The sequence below is a fragment of the Camellia sinensis genome, chromosome 10 (genome assembly GCF_055761805.1).
Source record: "Camellia sinensis isolate YWXY chromosome 10, ASM5576180v1, whole genome shotgun sequence".
NCBI classification, from domain to species: Eukaryota; Viridiplantae; Streptophyta; class Magnoliopsida; order Ericales; family Theaceae; genus Camellia; species Camellia sinensis.
In genome coordinates, this window is record NC_138970.1 from 172,950,886 (window position 1) to 172,968,843 (window position 17,958).

Sequence of the window (17,958 nt, forward strand, 5' to 3'; positions counted from 1 at the left end):
TTACACCCTCCCCCACTGCTTAAACCAAGTGGGATGGTTTTCTTCATGGCCGAACTACAACATGACCGAAATAACACTGGCTATGCTGAGCCATATAGAAGGCCGAACTATCCTTAGCTCGGTCATCTCCTCTAACTCATTACTTCGGCTGCCCTGTTCAACCTTGGTGTGCTTAGGTCAACCTTCCCGGTAACAAGTTTTGACCGACCTAACCATAGTACGTGACGACCGGACTAACTCTGAGACCGGCATAACTCCGAGTTGTCTCTGGACCGGAGTAGCTTTACTCCTCCTTGGGCCGGAGTAACTATCTCTTCTTGAGCCGGAGTAAACTCACCTCCATGGGCCGAAGTATTTTTGTTTCCCTAAGGCCGGAGTAACCTTGCCCGCTGCGTTTTGGGCCTCAAAACCCAACTCGAAGCTCGGCCCAATTTTTCCCAAAAATCACCCTCTCAATATGTATATAATACATATAAAAACAAAGTAAAAGAAAATTGAGAATGGATCTAAAATAAATTTAGCAAAAACGGGTATAAGGTTGGAATTAAAGTGTACATTTCATCTTTTTTCTGAGAATTTTGTGAGATAGTATATTCTTAATTTCATTATCGGGTAATCAGTAGAAGGCGCAAAAATCTTAGGACCGATTAAAATGAGATGTCTAGAATCCCAACCACACATTAGTTAACATAAACCCAATATTGTAACCACGTATCAATATCATGCTGTGAATCCCAATCACACATTTGTCAACGTAATCCCACATTACTGCCAAATGGATAATTGGTGTCAACCATTACCTAGATGTCAAAAATACCATAACAAAACAGGGTATTCTCTACCCTCACACACATGGCCATCAGCACAATGGAACAATATTTTCCCCAGATTTCGTGACACATTAACATGAAGCTCCACATTCCATCCATTACCAATTACACTACCTTTTTTTAACATTTAACCCACAACAACATCCGTTCAATGTTACACATGCAAATTGGAAAACTATGCCAAGAAAAAATGAACCCTAACATAACATTGCACATTAAATCACAAATTACGGATTGTACTACGACTCACAAACCGAAAGCAAAAACACATCATATGCAAACATTGCAAAATGCATCAAAGCAAAAAAGCATCAAACGTTACACACCTTCGCATTTTATTGTCTTCCTCTGTTACTTCAACACCTGTAGTAGCAGCATACTCGACGAAAAACCCTGACGTTCTTGTCTAGACATCGCCTAGCCAGAGAAGTTGACGTTAAGCACTCACCGGCGGTGACAATTCTGGTGTTATGTGTATTGAAGGTGGTCCATCTGGATAGAGTTTTATCCAATCAGGGTTTCACCCAAATCGACAAATGTGGAATTCCCACAATCCCTCTTCCGAAAACCCTCGATCACATTTAGGTACTCACTCCATTAACATGGAAATGTACAAATGTGAAAATGTGGAATCGCAATGTTTCCATTTCTAGAACGTAAGATTTGATCGCAAATGAGGAAAAAGTAAAAAAGCCTATAGTGCGCTTTTGTTCACAAATGTAATTTCACTAGGAGTAGAAACCCACATTAGCCCCTGTTTAACACTGCAACACGTGAGTGAGGGAAACAAATGTGTCATTTCTTGTGTTTTAGGACTTTCCAGTGAAAAAGAAAAGATTTGTGACTAACTAATGCACAAGTGTATAATTTGGGATTTATTGGTATTTCATCATATACTTTTTAATATATTTACATGTTTTTAAAATATTTTTTCCACACTTTCTAACATTAAACAATGTTATAAATTGGAACAACATGAATTTTTTCCAAGACACTAGTATAATATTTCCAGAGAAGCAACAAGGAATTGGCTTAATGACTGGAGTTTGGATCTTGGGTGTTCTGTCCTCATATTTTAAATTCTACTTGTATTAAGTGTTATCAATTCGTTAAGATTATGTCCTTAAATTTTGACTGAGATTTACCCAATTTACATAAAGAAGATACTTTGTGATTAATCGAGACACAAGTAATCTGATCATTAAAAGAAAGTTTTTTAAAAAAATAAATAAATTCCAGAGAAGCTGCTTCGTTTATTTGCGTATGAAAAAGGCTTTACTGGGCGCCAAACCTCACATGCCATGCCTTGTCTCGTGCCCTTCCCGGCGTGGCCGCTGCTTTCCCTTCATTGGGTTGTGGCGGCGGCGCTGCTAGTGCTAGTGCTAGTGTACCTTACATTTCACAATACTCCTTTTTCCGTTAAAGTTCCACATTCTCTCTCTCTCTCTCTCTCTCTCTCTCCAACCCAACATCCTAAAATCCAAATCAAAAGCCATCCATCCTCATTTCATTCTTCCTCCTCCTAACATCAGCAGCAATGAAACCCTCTTTTCCTCTCTCTCCCTTCTGCTACAACAACAAGGTACTCATCATCTCTTCTCAACCCATCTCCATCTCCATCTCCATCTCCATCTTCATCTTCACACACACACATATATTCGTATTGTTCTTAAAGAAACAATTTTGATTTTGATTTGCAGGCAGTTAAATTCGGTTTATGGTCGATTTGGTTATCTGGGTTTCTCTTGATTGCTCTCTCCTTCTATGCTACTCGGCTTCTATCCTCTTCAATTGAAGATCAGACCACCAAATCCAGTGTCTTTCACAGTGGTCTTAGCTATTCGGGAACTCCCACAATCACGATATTTACAGCTCCTGCCCCTTTCGGTGGATCGGTTGGGGAGAGGCAGGTTCTTGCTGTTCGATCGTGGCTGGGTTTGTCACCAGATATCAATGTTGTTCTCTTCAGCCAACACCCCTCTGTTTTCTCTTTTGCAGGTGGATTTCGTTCGAGGGTTTTGGTTGAGCCCAGTATTGATTTCACGTAAGACCTTTCAATTTCTCTCTCCAATTCTCAGCTTAAGCTTGCATTGATGGGATTATTTGATCTGTATAAATGTAGTAGACTATTATCTTCATTTGACTTTTAATTCAAGTGTTTTTTTGTGGCCTAGCAAAACAAAAATTAAAAATTAAAAACAAAAACAAAAAAACAAGAAAGAAAGAAAAAGACAATAGGACAGGGCAGGGATGGGACGAGTTTGTAGTGCCCCGTACCAAATCATATGGGAGACGTGGCAAATTGGTGAAGTGGTGGGGATGGGTTAATTTTGCGACTTTATGAATTACCGTAGTAATAAAAGTGATATGATATGATATATAGATAATAGATAATGATTGATAAGTGATCAGAGTTAAAAATGTAAGATGAGAGATAAAAGTAGTGATTATGAGCGTTAAGTGTAATATTTTGGGGTTTTATTTTACTATATTTAAGGAAAATTTAATTATATATATACAAAAATATTTAATAAATATAATCAGGATGGGGGCAGGGGCGGCGTAGAATGGGACACGGGGAGGGAAACCCATCCTCACCCTGCTTCTTTGTCAGGACAGGGGAAACCCATGTGAGGTCGACCAAGAGATGCGTGGGCAGGGCGGGGGATGCTGTTATCCCTACTTAAAAGATGTATATTTGAATATTTGCAAGATGATATAATCAAATATAACAATACAAGTGTTGGTTCTATTGTGCTCTTCTGAAAATGCTGAAGTCATTATTGCTAAATTTGCACGGCGAATTGAAATTTCTGTCTTCTGATCTCTGACCATTTTTGTGTAGGTTCCTAGGTACCCCATTCTTTCACTCAATGGTTGCAAGATCACTGGCATCCAAATCTGATATTTCGGTTGTTATTGATCCTGAAACCATTCTCTTGCCTGACTTTGTTTCAACTCTTAATTATGCTCACAAACTAGACCATGATTGGCTTCTTGTTGTTTCATCACGCAATTTATCCTACTTCCCATTTCACTTGGATGAAGATGGAAAACATTGGCTAGGAGAGGATGGTACATGGATTAGAACCAAACAGGTATGGAGGAATGTTATACAGATTCAAGGTGAATGGCCTTCGGGGAAACTTCCATTAAAATTGTACTTTCTTCCATCAGTTGCAGGGACTTCTTGCTGAGGCTTGGAAGCGGAAGCATTGTGAGGAGAGGATGCTTCTGGCATGGAACAATGGAGATCTTCCTTTACATACTGGAGTCCTTCCTCCTTTCTTGTTTGGAAAGGGGATTCATAACCATTGGGTCATTAACGAGGCCTTATCATCGGACTTTAGATTCGTATTTGATGCAAGTTGGGCCATCTCAAATTTCTATTTGAATGGCCCTGACCCTATGTCTGATCAATCATTCAGAGGTTCCAATTTTACTAGTTTTGGAAAGAAAAGTTGGGAGAATGTGGGGAATGCCCATCTTGGGGCTCTGTATGGATCATTGTATTTCCATGAAGCTAATTACTCAAACATGGTTAGATTTTTAAAGTGCGATGGACGATATCTTTTTGTGAATTCGGCAGAAAGCATTGTTTACCCATTGGGATACCAGAGATCATTGAGCTTAAGGAAACTAAAGAAACATAAGAAAATTGTGGATTGTGTTAATGATTTTAAATCACTAGATAGAACTAGGGACTGCTATGTGAAGGACCAGTTGAAGTCATCAATGTCGCCATCTCTTCCATTCTCCCTAGAAATGCTCCTTTCAATGCTTGCGGACCAGGACAAAACGATTGTGCTTGCAGTCGCGGGATATAGTTACAAGGACATGCTTATGAGTTGGGTCTGCAGATTACGCCACCTCATGATCTCAAATTTTGTTGTCTGTGCTCTTGACCATGAAATTTACGAATTCTCACTCTTGCAGGTAATCTGCTTTCTCATTGTCCATCTCCTTTCACCTTCACCCTAATTTTTGCCTTTGGTTTGCACTAGGTTTCAATTCATATGTAGATAGCCCTAAGGATATCTTCTGATTTTCATTTATATGCTTTGCTAGGGTCTACCTGTTTTCAAGGATTCACTTGCTCCAACCAACATCAGCTTTAATGACTGCCACTTTGGAACAATTTGCTTTCAGAAAGTGACAAAAGTGAAGTCCAGAGTGGTTCTGCAGATACTCAAGCTGGGATACAATGTACTTATGAGTGATGTTGATGTATACTGGTTTAAAAATCCATTGCCGTTTCTCTACTCTTTTGGGCCTGCATTTCTTCTTGCTCAGTCTGATGAATACAACAAAACAGGTGATGATTCTGAGAATCCTAAGAGTGGATTTGGCAATTGCTATTTTACCATTTTTTTTTTTAGTGATTTTTTTTTTTTCAAAATTTTCAAAATACTTTTCACTTTTAGGTTTTACTAGTCTTGATGGACCTGAAAAGTAAAAATATATATATATATATATATAGATGAAAAAAGTCCACTGAAGAAAAAAAAGAACTAAAAAAATTGACTTTTTAATCTTTAGTGAACTTTTTTGAATTTTTTTTTCAAGATTTGTAGATTTTTCTAGACTATATAGACTCGAAAAGTAAAAATTTTGACACTATTTTTTTTAAAAAAATCATTAAAAATAAAAAGAAAGTAAAAAAAGAAGAAGTGAGGAATTAAAGAAAGTAACTAGAAAAACTGATATAGATGAGGACAGATTCATCTGGAATTGGCGTCTAAAATAGTGTTAACAATACATTTACTAGACAAATATTTAGGGAATCATCCATTTGGTTGTTACTTGAAGTACAGATCTCAACTCTAAATTTCTTTGCTGGGACTCTTGGCATTTTATCTACAGGACCCATAAACTTGCCTCGACGCTTGAATTCTGGCTTCTACTTTGTTCGCAGTGATGGTTCAACAGTCGCTGCATTGGAAAAGGTAGTGAAGCATGCAGCTAGTTCCAATCTTTCAGAGCAGCCAAGCTTCTACGACACATTATGCGGGGAAGGTGGATCCAATCGTGTGGGTGATAACCGATGCTTGGAACCTGAAACAAATCTAACCGTTCATTTTTTGGACAGAAACCTCTTTCCAAATGGTGCATACAAAGGTCTCTGGGAGGGAAAAAATGTGAGAGCAACTTGTGAAAAGAAGGGCTGTTTCGTTCTCCACAACAACTGGATCAGCGGGAGGAGTAAGAAATTGGAACGGCAGGTCTTGTCTGGCCTATGGGACTATGATATTAGCTTGAGGATGTGTTTGCAGAGCTGGCAAAAGTCTAAATTGACAAGTTATTTCTAAAATGTGGAAGATGCTTCTTTCATTTTTCGACATGACCAACTTGGGTTTTCACTTGGGGAAAATGCAAAGAAAATGATATAACTTTTGTGCTAAGCCTTGGATTTATCAATCTTATCATCTGGGAAAATGTTTTTTTTTTTTTTGGGTGAATTGAGAAAATGTTAAAATAGAGAAAGCCGGCAATGAAAAACGAAAAAGTGGATAATGCTCATGTCATATTCAAATAGCTCGATCTAGTTGATTTCACCACTTCCACCGACATCAGATTACAATGCTAAGAATTCCGTACTGGAGTGGGGGCCTTCCGGTTGTTGGCTATGTTGAAGAGTTTGGCTTGTTTGTTCGGGTCAGTTCAGCCCAGCAACGGTGGATCCAGCAAAACGAGATTGTTGGCGGCCCCTTCCATTTCAGTGGACTTAAGTGCGCAATTGAAGGATATTACTGTGAGAATAATGCACGCGGGTGGGCATGAAGAGTTGTATCGAACTGAAATTCCTGCATCTAAGTTAATGGAAAAATATCCCGGGATGTGTGTGGCCAGACCAGAAGTTTTCAAATATCCCCACGAATCTCTTTTATTGGGGGAAGAAAAGTTGTTGCTTGGGCACAAATATTATATAATCCCATTGACAACTGTACAGAAACTGAAGCATAAACACTCAGAGAAGCGTAAAGTAAAAGAATCTACTGAACGCAAAGAATTGGTGTTATACAAGAGGATTGTTGATGATGTAAGTGGAGGTTGTTCAGAGGCACCTATTCGTTCTGCGAAGGACTTTTATGTCTCTAGAGAAAGATGGTCTCGATGTTTGCCGACAAAATGTCAAAAAGGGAAGAAGCTATTTGTACCTCCCATCCAAAAGCCGGGGATAAGGAGGGGATTGGGATGGGAGCCCAGATTACCTTCTGTACAGGAGACATCTCCGTGACTCCTTTACTTGATATCTGAAGGTTCTGAGTTCTTGCAATGTATCCCGGTATGTTTATCTTTCCATGCGGTTGTACTGCTTTTGTTTGCAATTGCTAAAACGAAAGCAACAAATGAGATTTGCTCTAATAAAGGTCTCTATGTACTCTTTTAATTGATAATTTACTTATGGCCTTGCCTTTTGGATTAGAGACCCTGTTCTTTGTTGGATTTTCCAATTGTCAGACATTTTACTAGGAAGATAAAAGATGGACTTTGTATTGAACCTAATTAGTATAGATGGGATATCATGGTGAACATACGATATGCCCAGCAGAATTTTTACAATTTAAATTTTAACGTAAATGATACATTCAATTCCTTTAGGTCGTTATTTTGGATACTTGAAATTCAGACTAGCAATATGCATTTGAAACATGTTGACATGGTATTTGAGAAATGATTTTGAAGTAGTCTCTTTTCTCCGTTCTTTTCGGTTACAAGAAAGTGTTGTTTCAACCTGTGCTGATTTAGCATGATGATACTGTTTGAATTTCAACTTCCCTTATGCACTGCTCGTGCTATGATGCTTTGGTGTTTGAGATGTGGCGAATTACGACATAAAAAACCTTCGTTCTTACTTAGAGGCAGATAGATGTATTTAGAAACCTTCATTCTTACTTAGAGGTAGATAGATGTATTTAGAAGTATATTCAACACACACACACACACACGTGCGGGTGCACACACACCAGAGGGAGACTGCATATTGAGTGGAATGAAACAAAGAAACCAATTTCATTACCAAATATTATTCATGTTCTCTAAATTCAAATCGTAGTGATTTTAACCAGGGCAGGAAATCAAGCTAAATGTTCAAATATAATCATTCGACCAGTCCACTTCAAAAAAATATGAACTCCTACAGATGACATATTCTGTTTGCGATATTTGTCTCTTGAATATACCCTTACAGTATATTTGACAATAACTTAGTCAAGATCCATGTGTAGAAAACACAGACAATAGCACCAACTGGTATTGTCACAACCCAAGAAGCCACAATCTCCCTCACTGTTTCTGCCCTAACACTGTTAAGTCCCCTTGCAAACCCGACTCCCATGACTGCACCGACCAGAGTATGTGTTGCTGAGATGGGTAGGCCCAACTTCGATGCAAAGAGAACCACGGAAGCGGCCGCAAACTCAGCTGCAAACCCTCTAGTAGGTGTTAGTTCTGTTATCTTCTTCCCGATTGTCAATATCACTCTGTACCCCCACACCATAAGCCCTGCAACAATCCCGAAACCTCCCCAAGCGAGAACGTCATTAGGGATAACAATCTCGGCTCCGCTTGCACCACCTTGGAGGATTGATAGTGCGGCGGCCAAAGGGCCAATTGCATTGGAGACATCATTTCCGCCATGGGCGAATGACATGAAGCAGGCGGATAGGACTTGCATGTAGCCAAACACACCATAAACTATTTCGAGCTGGGTACCTTTAGGGCCTGCAACATCTGTAAGAAACCCGATGTTTTTGTTTTGGACAATGTTGTCCTTTGGCACTAACTCTGGTGAGCCGGGCTTGATAAGGAGGTGACCAAGCTGTCTCCGGATGATTCTGTCAACGACAATTGCGCCAGCAGTGCCACAGGCTAGAGCCTGGGCCAGAGCTATAGGAAGGGTTTTGCTAAGAGGGAAGGCGGCGAATGAGATTCCGGTAATGCCTACTAAGACAGCGATTGGTGCAGCTGCAGCAGCTGCTTGTCCCGGGTTTGGAGCACTGTAAACAAACTAAGAAAAAGTAATCGGGTTTAGAATTAAATGAATTTGCTCTTATACAGTGTGTTAAAGTGATGAGAACATACCCTACGGATGCATTTGTAGACAAGAAATGACATCATTGCTCCCATTAAAGGTGAGATCACCCAGGATGCAGTCACCCGCGCCAGGGAACTCCAGAAGACTGCGCCAGGTCCCCCATAGACAAGGCCAAATCCAACCATGGATCCGATAATACAGTGTGTAGTGGAAACAGGCAAACCATAATATGACGCAACCTGAATAGACACGGTAAATCATCAAATTATGAAGGGGGGGGGAAAAAAAAAAAAAACTAGAACAGAGCAATTGATGCATATTACACGAGAAAATACAGGTCAAAGCATATGCACCAAAGAGCTCCAGTTTCTTACTTGAAATAAGTTTATCATGATAATTGACTTCTATGTCTTTGTTACTACTGAAGCAACCTTTCTACATAGATTGTCATGCCTTTTTGTGTGTCACTCCAAACTCAGAAGATATTCCAGTTTTGAAAGACTTTTTTGGTGAGTTGTCTGGTTCATTGAAGTTATTTAAGTAGAAAATTTGTGCAAACAACATTAACCCTTAATATTCAACCTTGTACGCTTCAAAATTTCAAGAGGAAGAAAGAAAGGGTTAAACTCCACATACACTGAATCATATCAACAATGTTTAAATGTATGCATTGCTACCTTTGTTTTGATGTCGCAGATACATTAAAGTGACATCAAAGATGTGCAAACTTACGCAGTTTCATGGATCATTAATTGGTAATTAAGGAGTGTAAACTAGTATGCCAGTGGGTGAATCTGTTAAAGAGGGCATAATTGAGCAACTTTTTTCTTACTCAATTTCTTTGCTATACCATGTGATGTAGCTTTCCAAGAATCTGTAGTAATCATAAATTGTTACCCTATAAGAAAAACCCCCTATATTTAACGAGGTATCTTAGATTTTTCTCTTTAAATCTGGTAGATTAAGGAAGTTTATTGATCTTATAGCTTCAGTTGAGGACTCAACTATAGCAGCAGAAAGAAAATATGAATTTCTTTGAACTTTGTAAGCAAATAAACATATTCTCATGAGATTGAAAAATAATAAAATGGTCCCTTTCTGGTTTTCAGCTCCTCTATGATTCCATAAAAAGTGGTTTTTCTTGCCTCAAAATTCCTAGCTATTATCAACTCCCCAGAGAATGTACAAAATGTGTCACAGTCAGCAGAGTTCTTGTTATTGACTCCATTTTTGTTTAATCCGAGGTGAGTAATACATAAACAAAAGGATATTCGAACTAAGAGTCAACTAAGACCATTCAAAATTCATAAATTTATCTAATGTCATCATCGATACATGAGTAATCCCCCAACGAGTATGCGATTAAGTGCTAATTTTTATTCGATGCAGAAAATGACAGCTGAAGAATCCAAGAACACTGAGAAAGAGCAGAGTGCTCTGAAGAGAGAGCTTCTGGTTGGAGAAAGTTTTAGTGATCTTTCTTTGGTGCAAATTTTCGAAAGAAAGGATTCTTGATCTTGATTCTAAATCAGTCGTATGAGTAGCTCTCAAGAGTCTTGTGAACATTATTAGGGTTAATTCAGCTACTTGTGAAAATTAACTTACACCCTTCATGTATGAACCAGTATATTTGGACTCTTTTAATTATGAAAATGTATCACTTTCATCCTCTCTAGCCTACCTATGTATTTGTATAATTTTTATAGTTGAGAGAGTCAAGTTGAATGGATTCATGGATTAAAAGGTTAAACTGATACTCACAAATAGTTAAAAGGAAGTTTTCGTGTAATTCACCCACATTATTGCAATATTGACTGGGAAGGATCGCATTGCTTATTTTTAACTTTTGGTTGGATATTCACCACTTATGAGGTAAATTTTACTTTATACCCCTATATTTTACAACGAATCACACTTTGCTTTCTGATCTTTTAGTTATTCCAGCCAACTCTCTAAATTTCGAGTCAAGTTGTAATTAGGCCCATCAGTATAATGAAATTTCAAAAAACTAATGGAGACTAGTCACATGATAGTATTAATTACGCTATTGCATTTTACTAAAATCCCACTTTAGTTGATCCACTTTAGTCTCTTCGTCAGTTTTCGAAACAAATGGTATATGAGTAGGCTCAATTGCAACTTGACTCAAAATTTATAGAGTTGACTGTGACAATTAAACGGTCAAGGAACAAAATGGGATTGAGTGTAAAAATAAATTTTGCCTATACTTATTTATATTTCGAGACATTGGGATTTTTTAGTTGAGTCAACTTCAGATGTATTCTATTTAGGGATGGCAATTTGAACCCGATCCGACGAAGAACTGGCCTCCCGACTTCGATTAGAACGATTTTTCTTCGAAAAATACCCCCGACGGCAGGGAATGGTATTCGAAAATGAATTCCCTACAACTTTCGGGCCGGGGACCGTGACGGTGATAGGTTCCCCTGCCCATTCCTATCCCTGTTTCCGCTCCAAACTGAAATTACTATTATACCCCTATATATATGTGTGTGTGTGCACGCGCGCGCGCGTGTTTCTCTAGGGATTTTTTGATTCATTTTAGGATTTAGGTTCACGGGTGGTGTTTGAATCTTTTTTTTTTTTTTTTTTTTTTGTGGTGTGGATGCTATTTTGTATCTTTTTTTATCATGTTGTTATTGTTTGGATGTTTATGTTTGGACATTGTTGGAGTATGCTTTTATATATATTATTTTTATTTGTCTAAAAAAAAAAAAAAGAATAAAACGGGATATGCAAAATTTACAAAAAAAAAAAAAAAAAGGTCGGGAATTTTTCGAGGTTGGGAAAACCCGATCCCTGTTAGGGAAGGAAAGGGGGGGTGATGGGTTCCCCACCGGTCGAGGGTAGGGACAGGGATGGTGATACCTTTGGAGATCGGGAACGGGGAGTGTAATCTCCGGCCCGTTGTCATTCCTAATTCTATTAAGTCATCAATTGTCTCAAATGCTTAATCTACTAGGAAATTAGTTCCACATTGTATATCAAGCTAACACTTCCACTCACGCGTGACAAAAAACAGTGCACAATGACAAATAAGGGAGCGAGAAGAGCTGAAATCAAGATTTTTTAGAACCATAATATTGATGTCATGTTAAATTTTGAATAGTCCGAAAATTTTAAACTATTAGAAAGTGAATTTAACAATGTATATCAAGTTGACACTTCTTGAGTGAGAAAAATAGGGAAAATCATATAATAGTTTCATAGTATCACGTGGACATGCTCTCTCATCAATCATCATTACTATGTCCTTTCATGTTTTTCAATCACTCAACACAAATAATTAATATCCCACCTTTTCCACCAATTATACCATCATAAAATACCATGTGACCGTATTTTTGGACTACCAAATAATCATCGAAAAAGAGAATAAATTTAACAAGGACTTCAAACTCAATATTAAAGAATGTAAATGAAAATGTGGTAGTTGTGTGTATACCCTTCTTAGACAACTTCAGTAGCCTTTTTTTTTTTTTTAATTTCCAAAAAAACTTCAGTAGCCTCGTGCATCTGAATTACTGTTTAGTTTGAACTTGAAAGAAACCAACACATTTGCAAAAACCTCTTAATTCAAAAAGACTACTTCAGCAGCCTCGTGCACCTGGATTAATGTTTAATTTGAACTTGAAAGAAAACGACAAATTTGCAAAAACCTCTTAATTTGTAGGCTTGATGGTGATGACATGCCTTCTAAATAAACCACCAAGTCATTAACAGCACAAATCATTCCCCTTACAAGTTACAATACCATATCAGCAGTGAACTAAGACCATGTTTGTTTGGGTGGACACGAGCTTGGGATTGGACTAATAGTCCTATAAAATTATTAATCCGATATTTGGTTAAACAATTGAAGTACGGATTAATTATTTTAAACTTGACTATTAGTTAAGATAGGATACATAATCCAACGGATTCATAGTCTTAGAACTATTAGTCATGGAAATGCTAATCCAGTTCGCCCAAACAAACATGGCCTAAAGGTAACATCCAACAATCAAAGAGGCAAGACTATAGTGCACACCAGTGTGTCATATGTATCCTGTAACTAAAAAATAAAATAATATAATTTTAATTTTTTGAGTTATAATTAAAAAAGAAAATATCATAATTAAACCCAACATGAGTCATAACTAAAGAAAAAAATTGATCATAACTAAAAAAAAAAAATGACATAACTAGAATGCATATGATAAAAGGGTGAATATTACAATTTCCCCAATCAAAATATAAAGCCTTATATGGCAGAAGGGTTAATTCCCTGTTATCCCTTAAATTATTATCATTTTTTAAAATTTTATTCTTAAATTATTAATTTAATTTCATCTATTTTGTCTTTTTTTTTTAACCCGTCTAAAATTACATCTGTGCCCATTAGATTAGGCTTTCACTGACCACCGTTATTGATTTACTTCCACTATATTAAACCAAAACTCATTTTTTACTCACACTATATTAAACAACAGCCGAAGCCAAACCCCTGCCATAACCCATCCCCCACACCCTCACTCGTTAAATCACATTAGCCAAAATCAAAACTCTAAGAGATTAAATAGATACTTTGAGAACAGGCTATTTTAATAATTTTTAAATTAAAATATGTAGTTCCAAAACAAGGCATTAGACGAAATTGATAGTTTAAGTGATATAAAAGTGAAATTTAACTCATTTGAGAATTATATACTATGAAAACAGGACAGGACGGAAATGCACCTGCAACCAAGTACCAGCAGAAGCCAAAGAAGAGAGCAAACCAGCAAAAAGCAGATTATCTTTCCCCTGAAAAACACCAGCAACAAGTATCCCCTTCTGCATTGTACTTGTCACATGAGTCCCCATCAACAAAGCTCCAGAGAACTCCAACACCGCCGCAGTCAACACCGCTTGCCGGAGCGTCAGAGCCCCCGAACCCACCGAAGTCCCCATGGCATTAGCAACATCATTGGCCCCAATATTCCAAGCCATGTAGAACCCAAAAAGCAGAGTCGCATAGGACAGCAATTTCGTCTTCAATCCCAGCCCCTGACCCAAAGATTTCATGAAAAATGGGAGTGTCAGAGCCGCAATTGCTATGCAAATCGATATTGCAGACGCGGTGCTCGACGAAATGCCAAAGGCCTGTGCTAACCCGGAGGGTGTCGAATCTTCTTGTGGTGGGTCTTTGGATTTGATTTCTTGGCCTTCTTGGCCTTCTGATTCGGCGAAAGACGATAAGGAAGCAAAAGGGTGTGTGAGTTTACAGGTTTTGAGTGTTGGGAGTGGTGGGTTTGGCTTGAAAATGAGAGAGTGGTGTCTGGTGGAGACATGGAGGTGGTGAGAGTTGTTGTGGAGGAGGAAAGCTTCTGGTTTTATGGTGGTTCTGGGAGAAGATAAGCAATAAGAGGGACTCATGACTTGATGATGGAAAGAGAAGTGAGAGAGGTGGTGGAGAGAAAAGAGAGTATGGGATTATTCAGGTAGATTCTTGGCCATGGAATGTGGTGGTGGTGGAGGAGGAGGGTGTTGGAGGAGGTGGAATGGAGGAAGAGAGTGCATTGTTTTGAAATTCAACAAAAGTTCTTTCGTTTTTTTTGGTGGAAAAAGGAAGATCAGTTGATTTTTTTTTAGATTCAAAAAGATGAGTTGAATTGGCTGATTGGTTTGGTCGATTGGAACGAGTGGTTGTAGTGATGTTTCAGGTCCTTCCATTCCATCACAACCACCCACTAGTTTCATTTTTGAAATTTAGATAAAATAAAAATAAAAATTGAACATAGATAAATGAATAAAGCATTTTGATATCATACTATCCAAAACTGGATGTAATGAACTCATAATTTATCCTTACCCAAGAGAGGGACAGACAGAGATAGGCTTACCCAAAAATAAAAAAGTGTATTTTTTTAGTACAAAATCAAGAATTCCTTTACTTATTATTTATGAGGTTCTTAAAGAGAAATGAAAATAAAATTAACTTATATTTCTTTCTCATTTTACTTCCTATTTATTTTTCTTACAAAATTTCTATCTAAATTTAACATTTAAACACAGCTTGAGATTATTTATATACAGATTGTTCTTTTGCTAAACACAACTCCAAAAGAGAACAATGACAATGTTACAAGTATGAGGAATGCTATATGATGATACAACGTGTTCAAGATGGAACGGGTCGGACTGATCCATGCTTCCCAAACTAGTGCTCGAGGTACCAAGCCCACAGAGGAACTTGCACAAAAGTTCGACGGGAAACGGGGAGTCCCCCAGCGAACCCTCCGACGAGCAAGTTAGAAAGAGAGATGGAATGTAGAGATAGATTAGAGATAGAGAGTTTAACTTTCTTCTTGTCTTCGATGTCTGCTTATATTCTCTGGTAATCATTTCGTTGTCTCTTCTGACCTGTCATCTTGGCCGAAAGTCTATGCTCTAGCTTACCTTGTTCATGGTGAGGCCGTTCTATCTCGACGGGGAGGGGTTATCGCAATAAATGTTGTAAGGGACTTCATTAATGGCTGATGTGCAGTGCAATAACTTTGTAGGATCTTTGTCTGCTTATGTGGCCTGTCTTTCTCTTACAACGTATTTAGATGCTATTGGTTCTTAATGCCATGCTGAGCTATTTGAATTATGTATTAGGCCCTAAGTGGTGGACTATAACCTTTATGGGCTTACCTATGTCAGTAGTCCCCCATTTCCAAGTGCAGCTTTAGTCCAACGAAGGGAATAATGAAGAAGACGATGGTTGTGAAAGACCGGGGGGGCGAAGATCGACCGAGAGGTGGGCCGACTGTAGACGTCCCTGAACGTCCCGGGAGGGAATCCCCCCCCCCCGGTGTTGTTCGTATGGGCTCACTATAGTTCAGGACTCAATGTCACGGTCCTGTATCTAATCTCGCAGAGTGCAATGCAAGACTGATGAAATCATCAAAGAGTCCAAATCCGGCAAATCGTTTTTGAAAACAAATTTTTTGAAAGAAGTGCCAAACATGGACTGCTTTGCCAGATGCAGAGTCGCTACCTAAATATTTTATTTTGGAAAATTTAGGAAACCCTGACTCGTTGCCTAAGGCCACGTGTCCGTCATCACCAAAGTTGCCTCGGCTCGGGAACTTGGGTACGATTAGGGAAGGTCACTTCGTGAGCACCCCCGCTCGCCCGATCAAAGATCGGCCTCTACTAACCATGATATCTAGTTTTGAAAACATTATGCGTTCTTATTCCGGTTATTAGCCTAGATTTACTATGTGATGCGTACAACATACAAATATAGACTGGATCGCTTGAATTGGAACAACACGTTTCATGTTTGTTTTTGGAAAATGGTTTGCTACTCGCAAGTAGGCTAAAATGTGAATTTGCCACCCTCAGGTGGGCTTAGAAAATAAGGTGATTTGCCACTATCTAATGGGCTAAAAACTCACAATTGATGAATTGTTCCAATCCAAATAACCCAACCTTCACCCACAGGCATTCAGACAGGTGTATCATATAAGCAAATAGCCTCATGGTAAGCATGCTATCATGGCAGTCACTCACACACATGCAAGGATGCTAAAGCAAAAACACTTACCGAGTACTCCAACCCAAAACAGAAGCTAATTAGAAATCCATGCATGGTCCTAACTATACAATAATGCCTAATGCAACACATGCAAAATGCAACTAAGATAGGCTCGGCTATTCTAAGATGGCATATGAAATGCTACAGCTAACACGTATTCAACTTGGAGTTGAAATACAAATGCAGTTAGTATGATGCGTCGAGCCCGGTGCATGCAAGATAGATGAATGAATGCAAACATGCTATCATACTGTATGCTAATTGAAACATGCCCTAATCTAACCATCATAAGCTGGTAAATAAAAGGGAGAAAGACGTGGGGTTGGAAGGCATACATCACACTCACGCACACTTATTACAACATTGCCCTCGCTCGGAGGGTCCGAAAGAATAATACAGTCTAAATGAATAATTAAATATTACAAAACCCTAATTAATTAACAAATTAATCTAGGAAAGCGAGTAAATTGGCACGCAAATCCATGGATTGCCTCAGCTCTGTTCCAAATGATGAATGATGCATGCTCGAGTTGCCTGGCGCGGAAATCCATTGCGATGCCTCGATTCGCCTCTGTTTGAAATTGTTTTCGGAATATTGCGCAACGCTCGAGAAGGCCGCTGATTTCTGATTTACTGCAACAGAGAGCAACAAAGGGGCATGGCAAAGTATTTCACATATGTATGCATGACTACTCTTCAGGGAGTGTAGTCCTCGATCCTCGTGCCACCAATCACGCATATCGATGCATGATGGCCGAGGAGTCGAATTGCACGGCCCAATATGAAATGAATGCACATGAAAACACAACAAGACCTAAACTCCATCATGGGTAATCCAGAGTGTCGGCGACCGGGAATTGAGACACGTTCCGTCACTCGGAGTACAAAACGTCCCTCGTTTCCCATGCTCAGGCTAACTCCTATCCCAAACACAATGCAAATGAGATGGTATACACAATGCGATTAACATACAACCTAGCATACGCAATGCTATGAAATGGCATACACAATGCTCGATGTAACATGACATACACAATGCTCTAACATGCAACCTAGCATACGCAATGCTATGAAATGGCATACACAATGCACGATGGACTTACACCAACATGAGTGGACCTCAGCCACGCTCACATCAGTGGCCATAAGATGAAAATGAGATGACCGAAATGCGTGCACACATGCATGCAAACCGAGGACCGAACCTAAGGCATTAAATGCCACTCTACCAAAACATGGCAAGGATGAAGCATGGCATTCAAACATGAAATTTTCAGCACTGAAACATAATGCTAAATGGTCCCGAAACATGGAAATATGGCACCCGATGCATGGAATAAGCCCCGAAACTCAATACTAGGCACATGCATTGAACCACAAGTATACAAAGCAAGCATTATTTGATCATGAAAGCCAAGGCAGTCCCAAAACATGCACATTTCTAGTTTAGAGCATGGCCAAAAGATGCTAACATGATGGACTAAAATAGCATGCAATATTGGCTAGCAAGCATGGTTTACATG

The 17,958-nt window shown here is 38.8% G+C and overlaps 2 protein-coding genes across 3 annotated transcripts; one reads left to right on the forward strand and one right to left on the reverse strand.

The window, feature by feature from the left end:
• The first annotated feature begins 1,618 nt into the window (after window positions 1–1,618).
• On the forward strand, window positions 1,619–10,547 carry LOC114295217 (Nucleotide-diphospho-sugar transferase family protein). Of its 2 annotated transcripts, XR_014342939.1 has the most exons (7): window positions 1,619–2,412; window positions 2,531–2,874; window positions 3,676–3,928; window positions 4,008–4,766; window positions 4,899–5,145; window positions 5,694–7,116; window positions 10,258–10,547. XR_014342939.1 is itself a non-coding variant. In XM_082892839.1 (6 exons), exons 1-6 carry the CDS (start codon window positions 2,368–2,370, stop codon window positions 6,137–6,139), a joined length of 2,094 nt encoding a protein of 697 aa, XP_082748965.1. In that variant the 5' UTR covers window positions 1,619–2,367; the 3' UTR covers window positions 6,140–7,256. The 2 variants fall into 2 exon arrangements, 1 of the variants encoding a protein (XP_082748965.1); XM_082892839.1 differs by lacking the exon at window positions 10,258–10,547 and having other exon boundaries at window positions 5,694–7,256.
• PHT2;1 (phosphate transporter 2;1) lies at window positions 7,816–14,686 on the reverse strand. Its single transcript, XM_028239422.2, has 3 exons — window positions 13,609–14,686; window positions 8,916–9,107; window positions 7,816–8,841 (listed from the first exon to the last, which is right to left on the reverse strand). The coding sequence occupies exons 1-3, from the start codon at window positions 14,284–14,286 to the stop codon at window positions 8,017–8,019; spliced, it is 1,695 nt and encodes a 564-aa protein (XP_028095223.2). The 5' UTR covers window positions 14,287–14,686; the 3' UTR covers window positions 7,816–8,016.
• Between the last annotated feature and the right edge of the window lie 3,272 nt (window positions 14,687–17,958).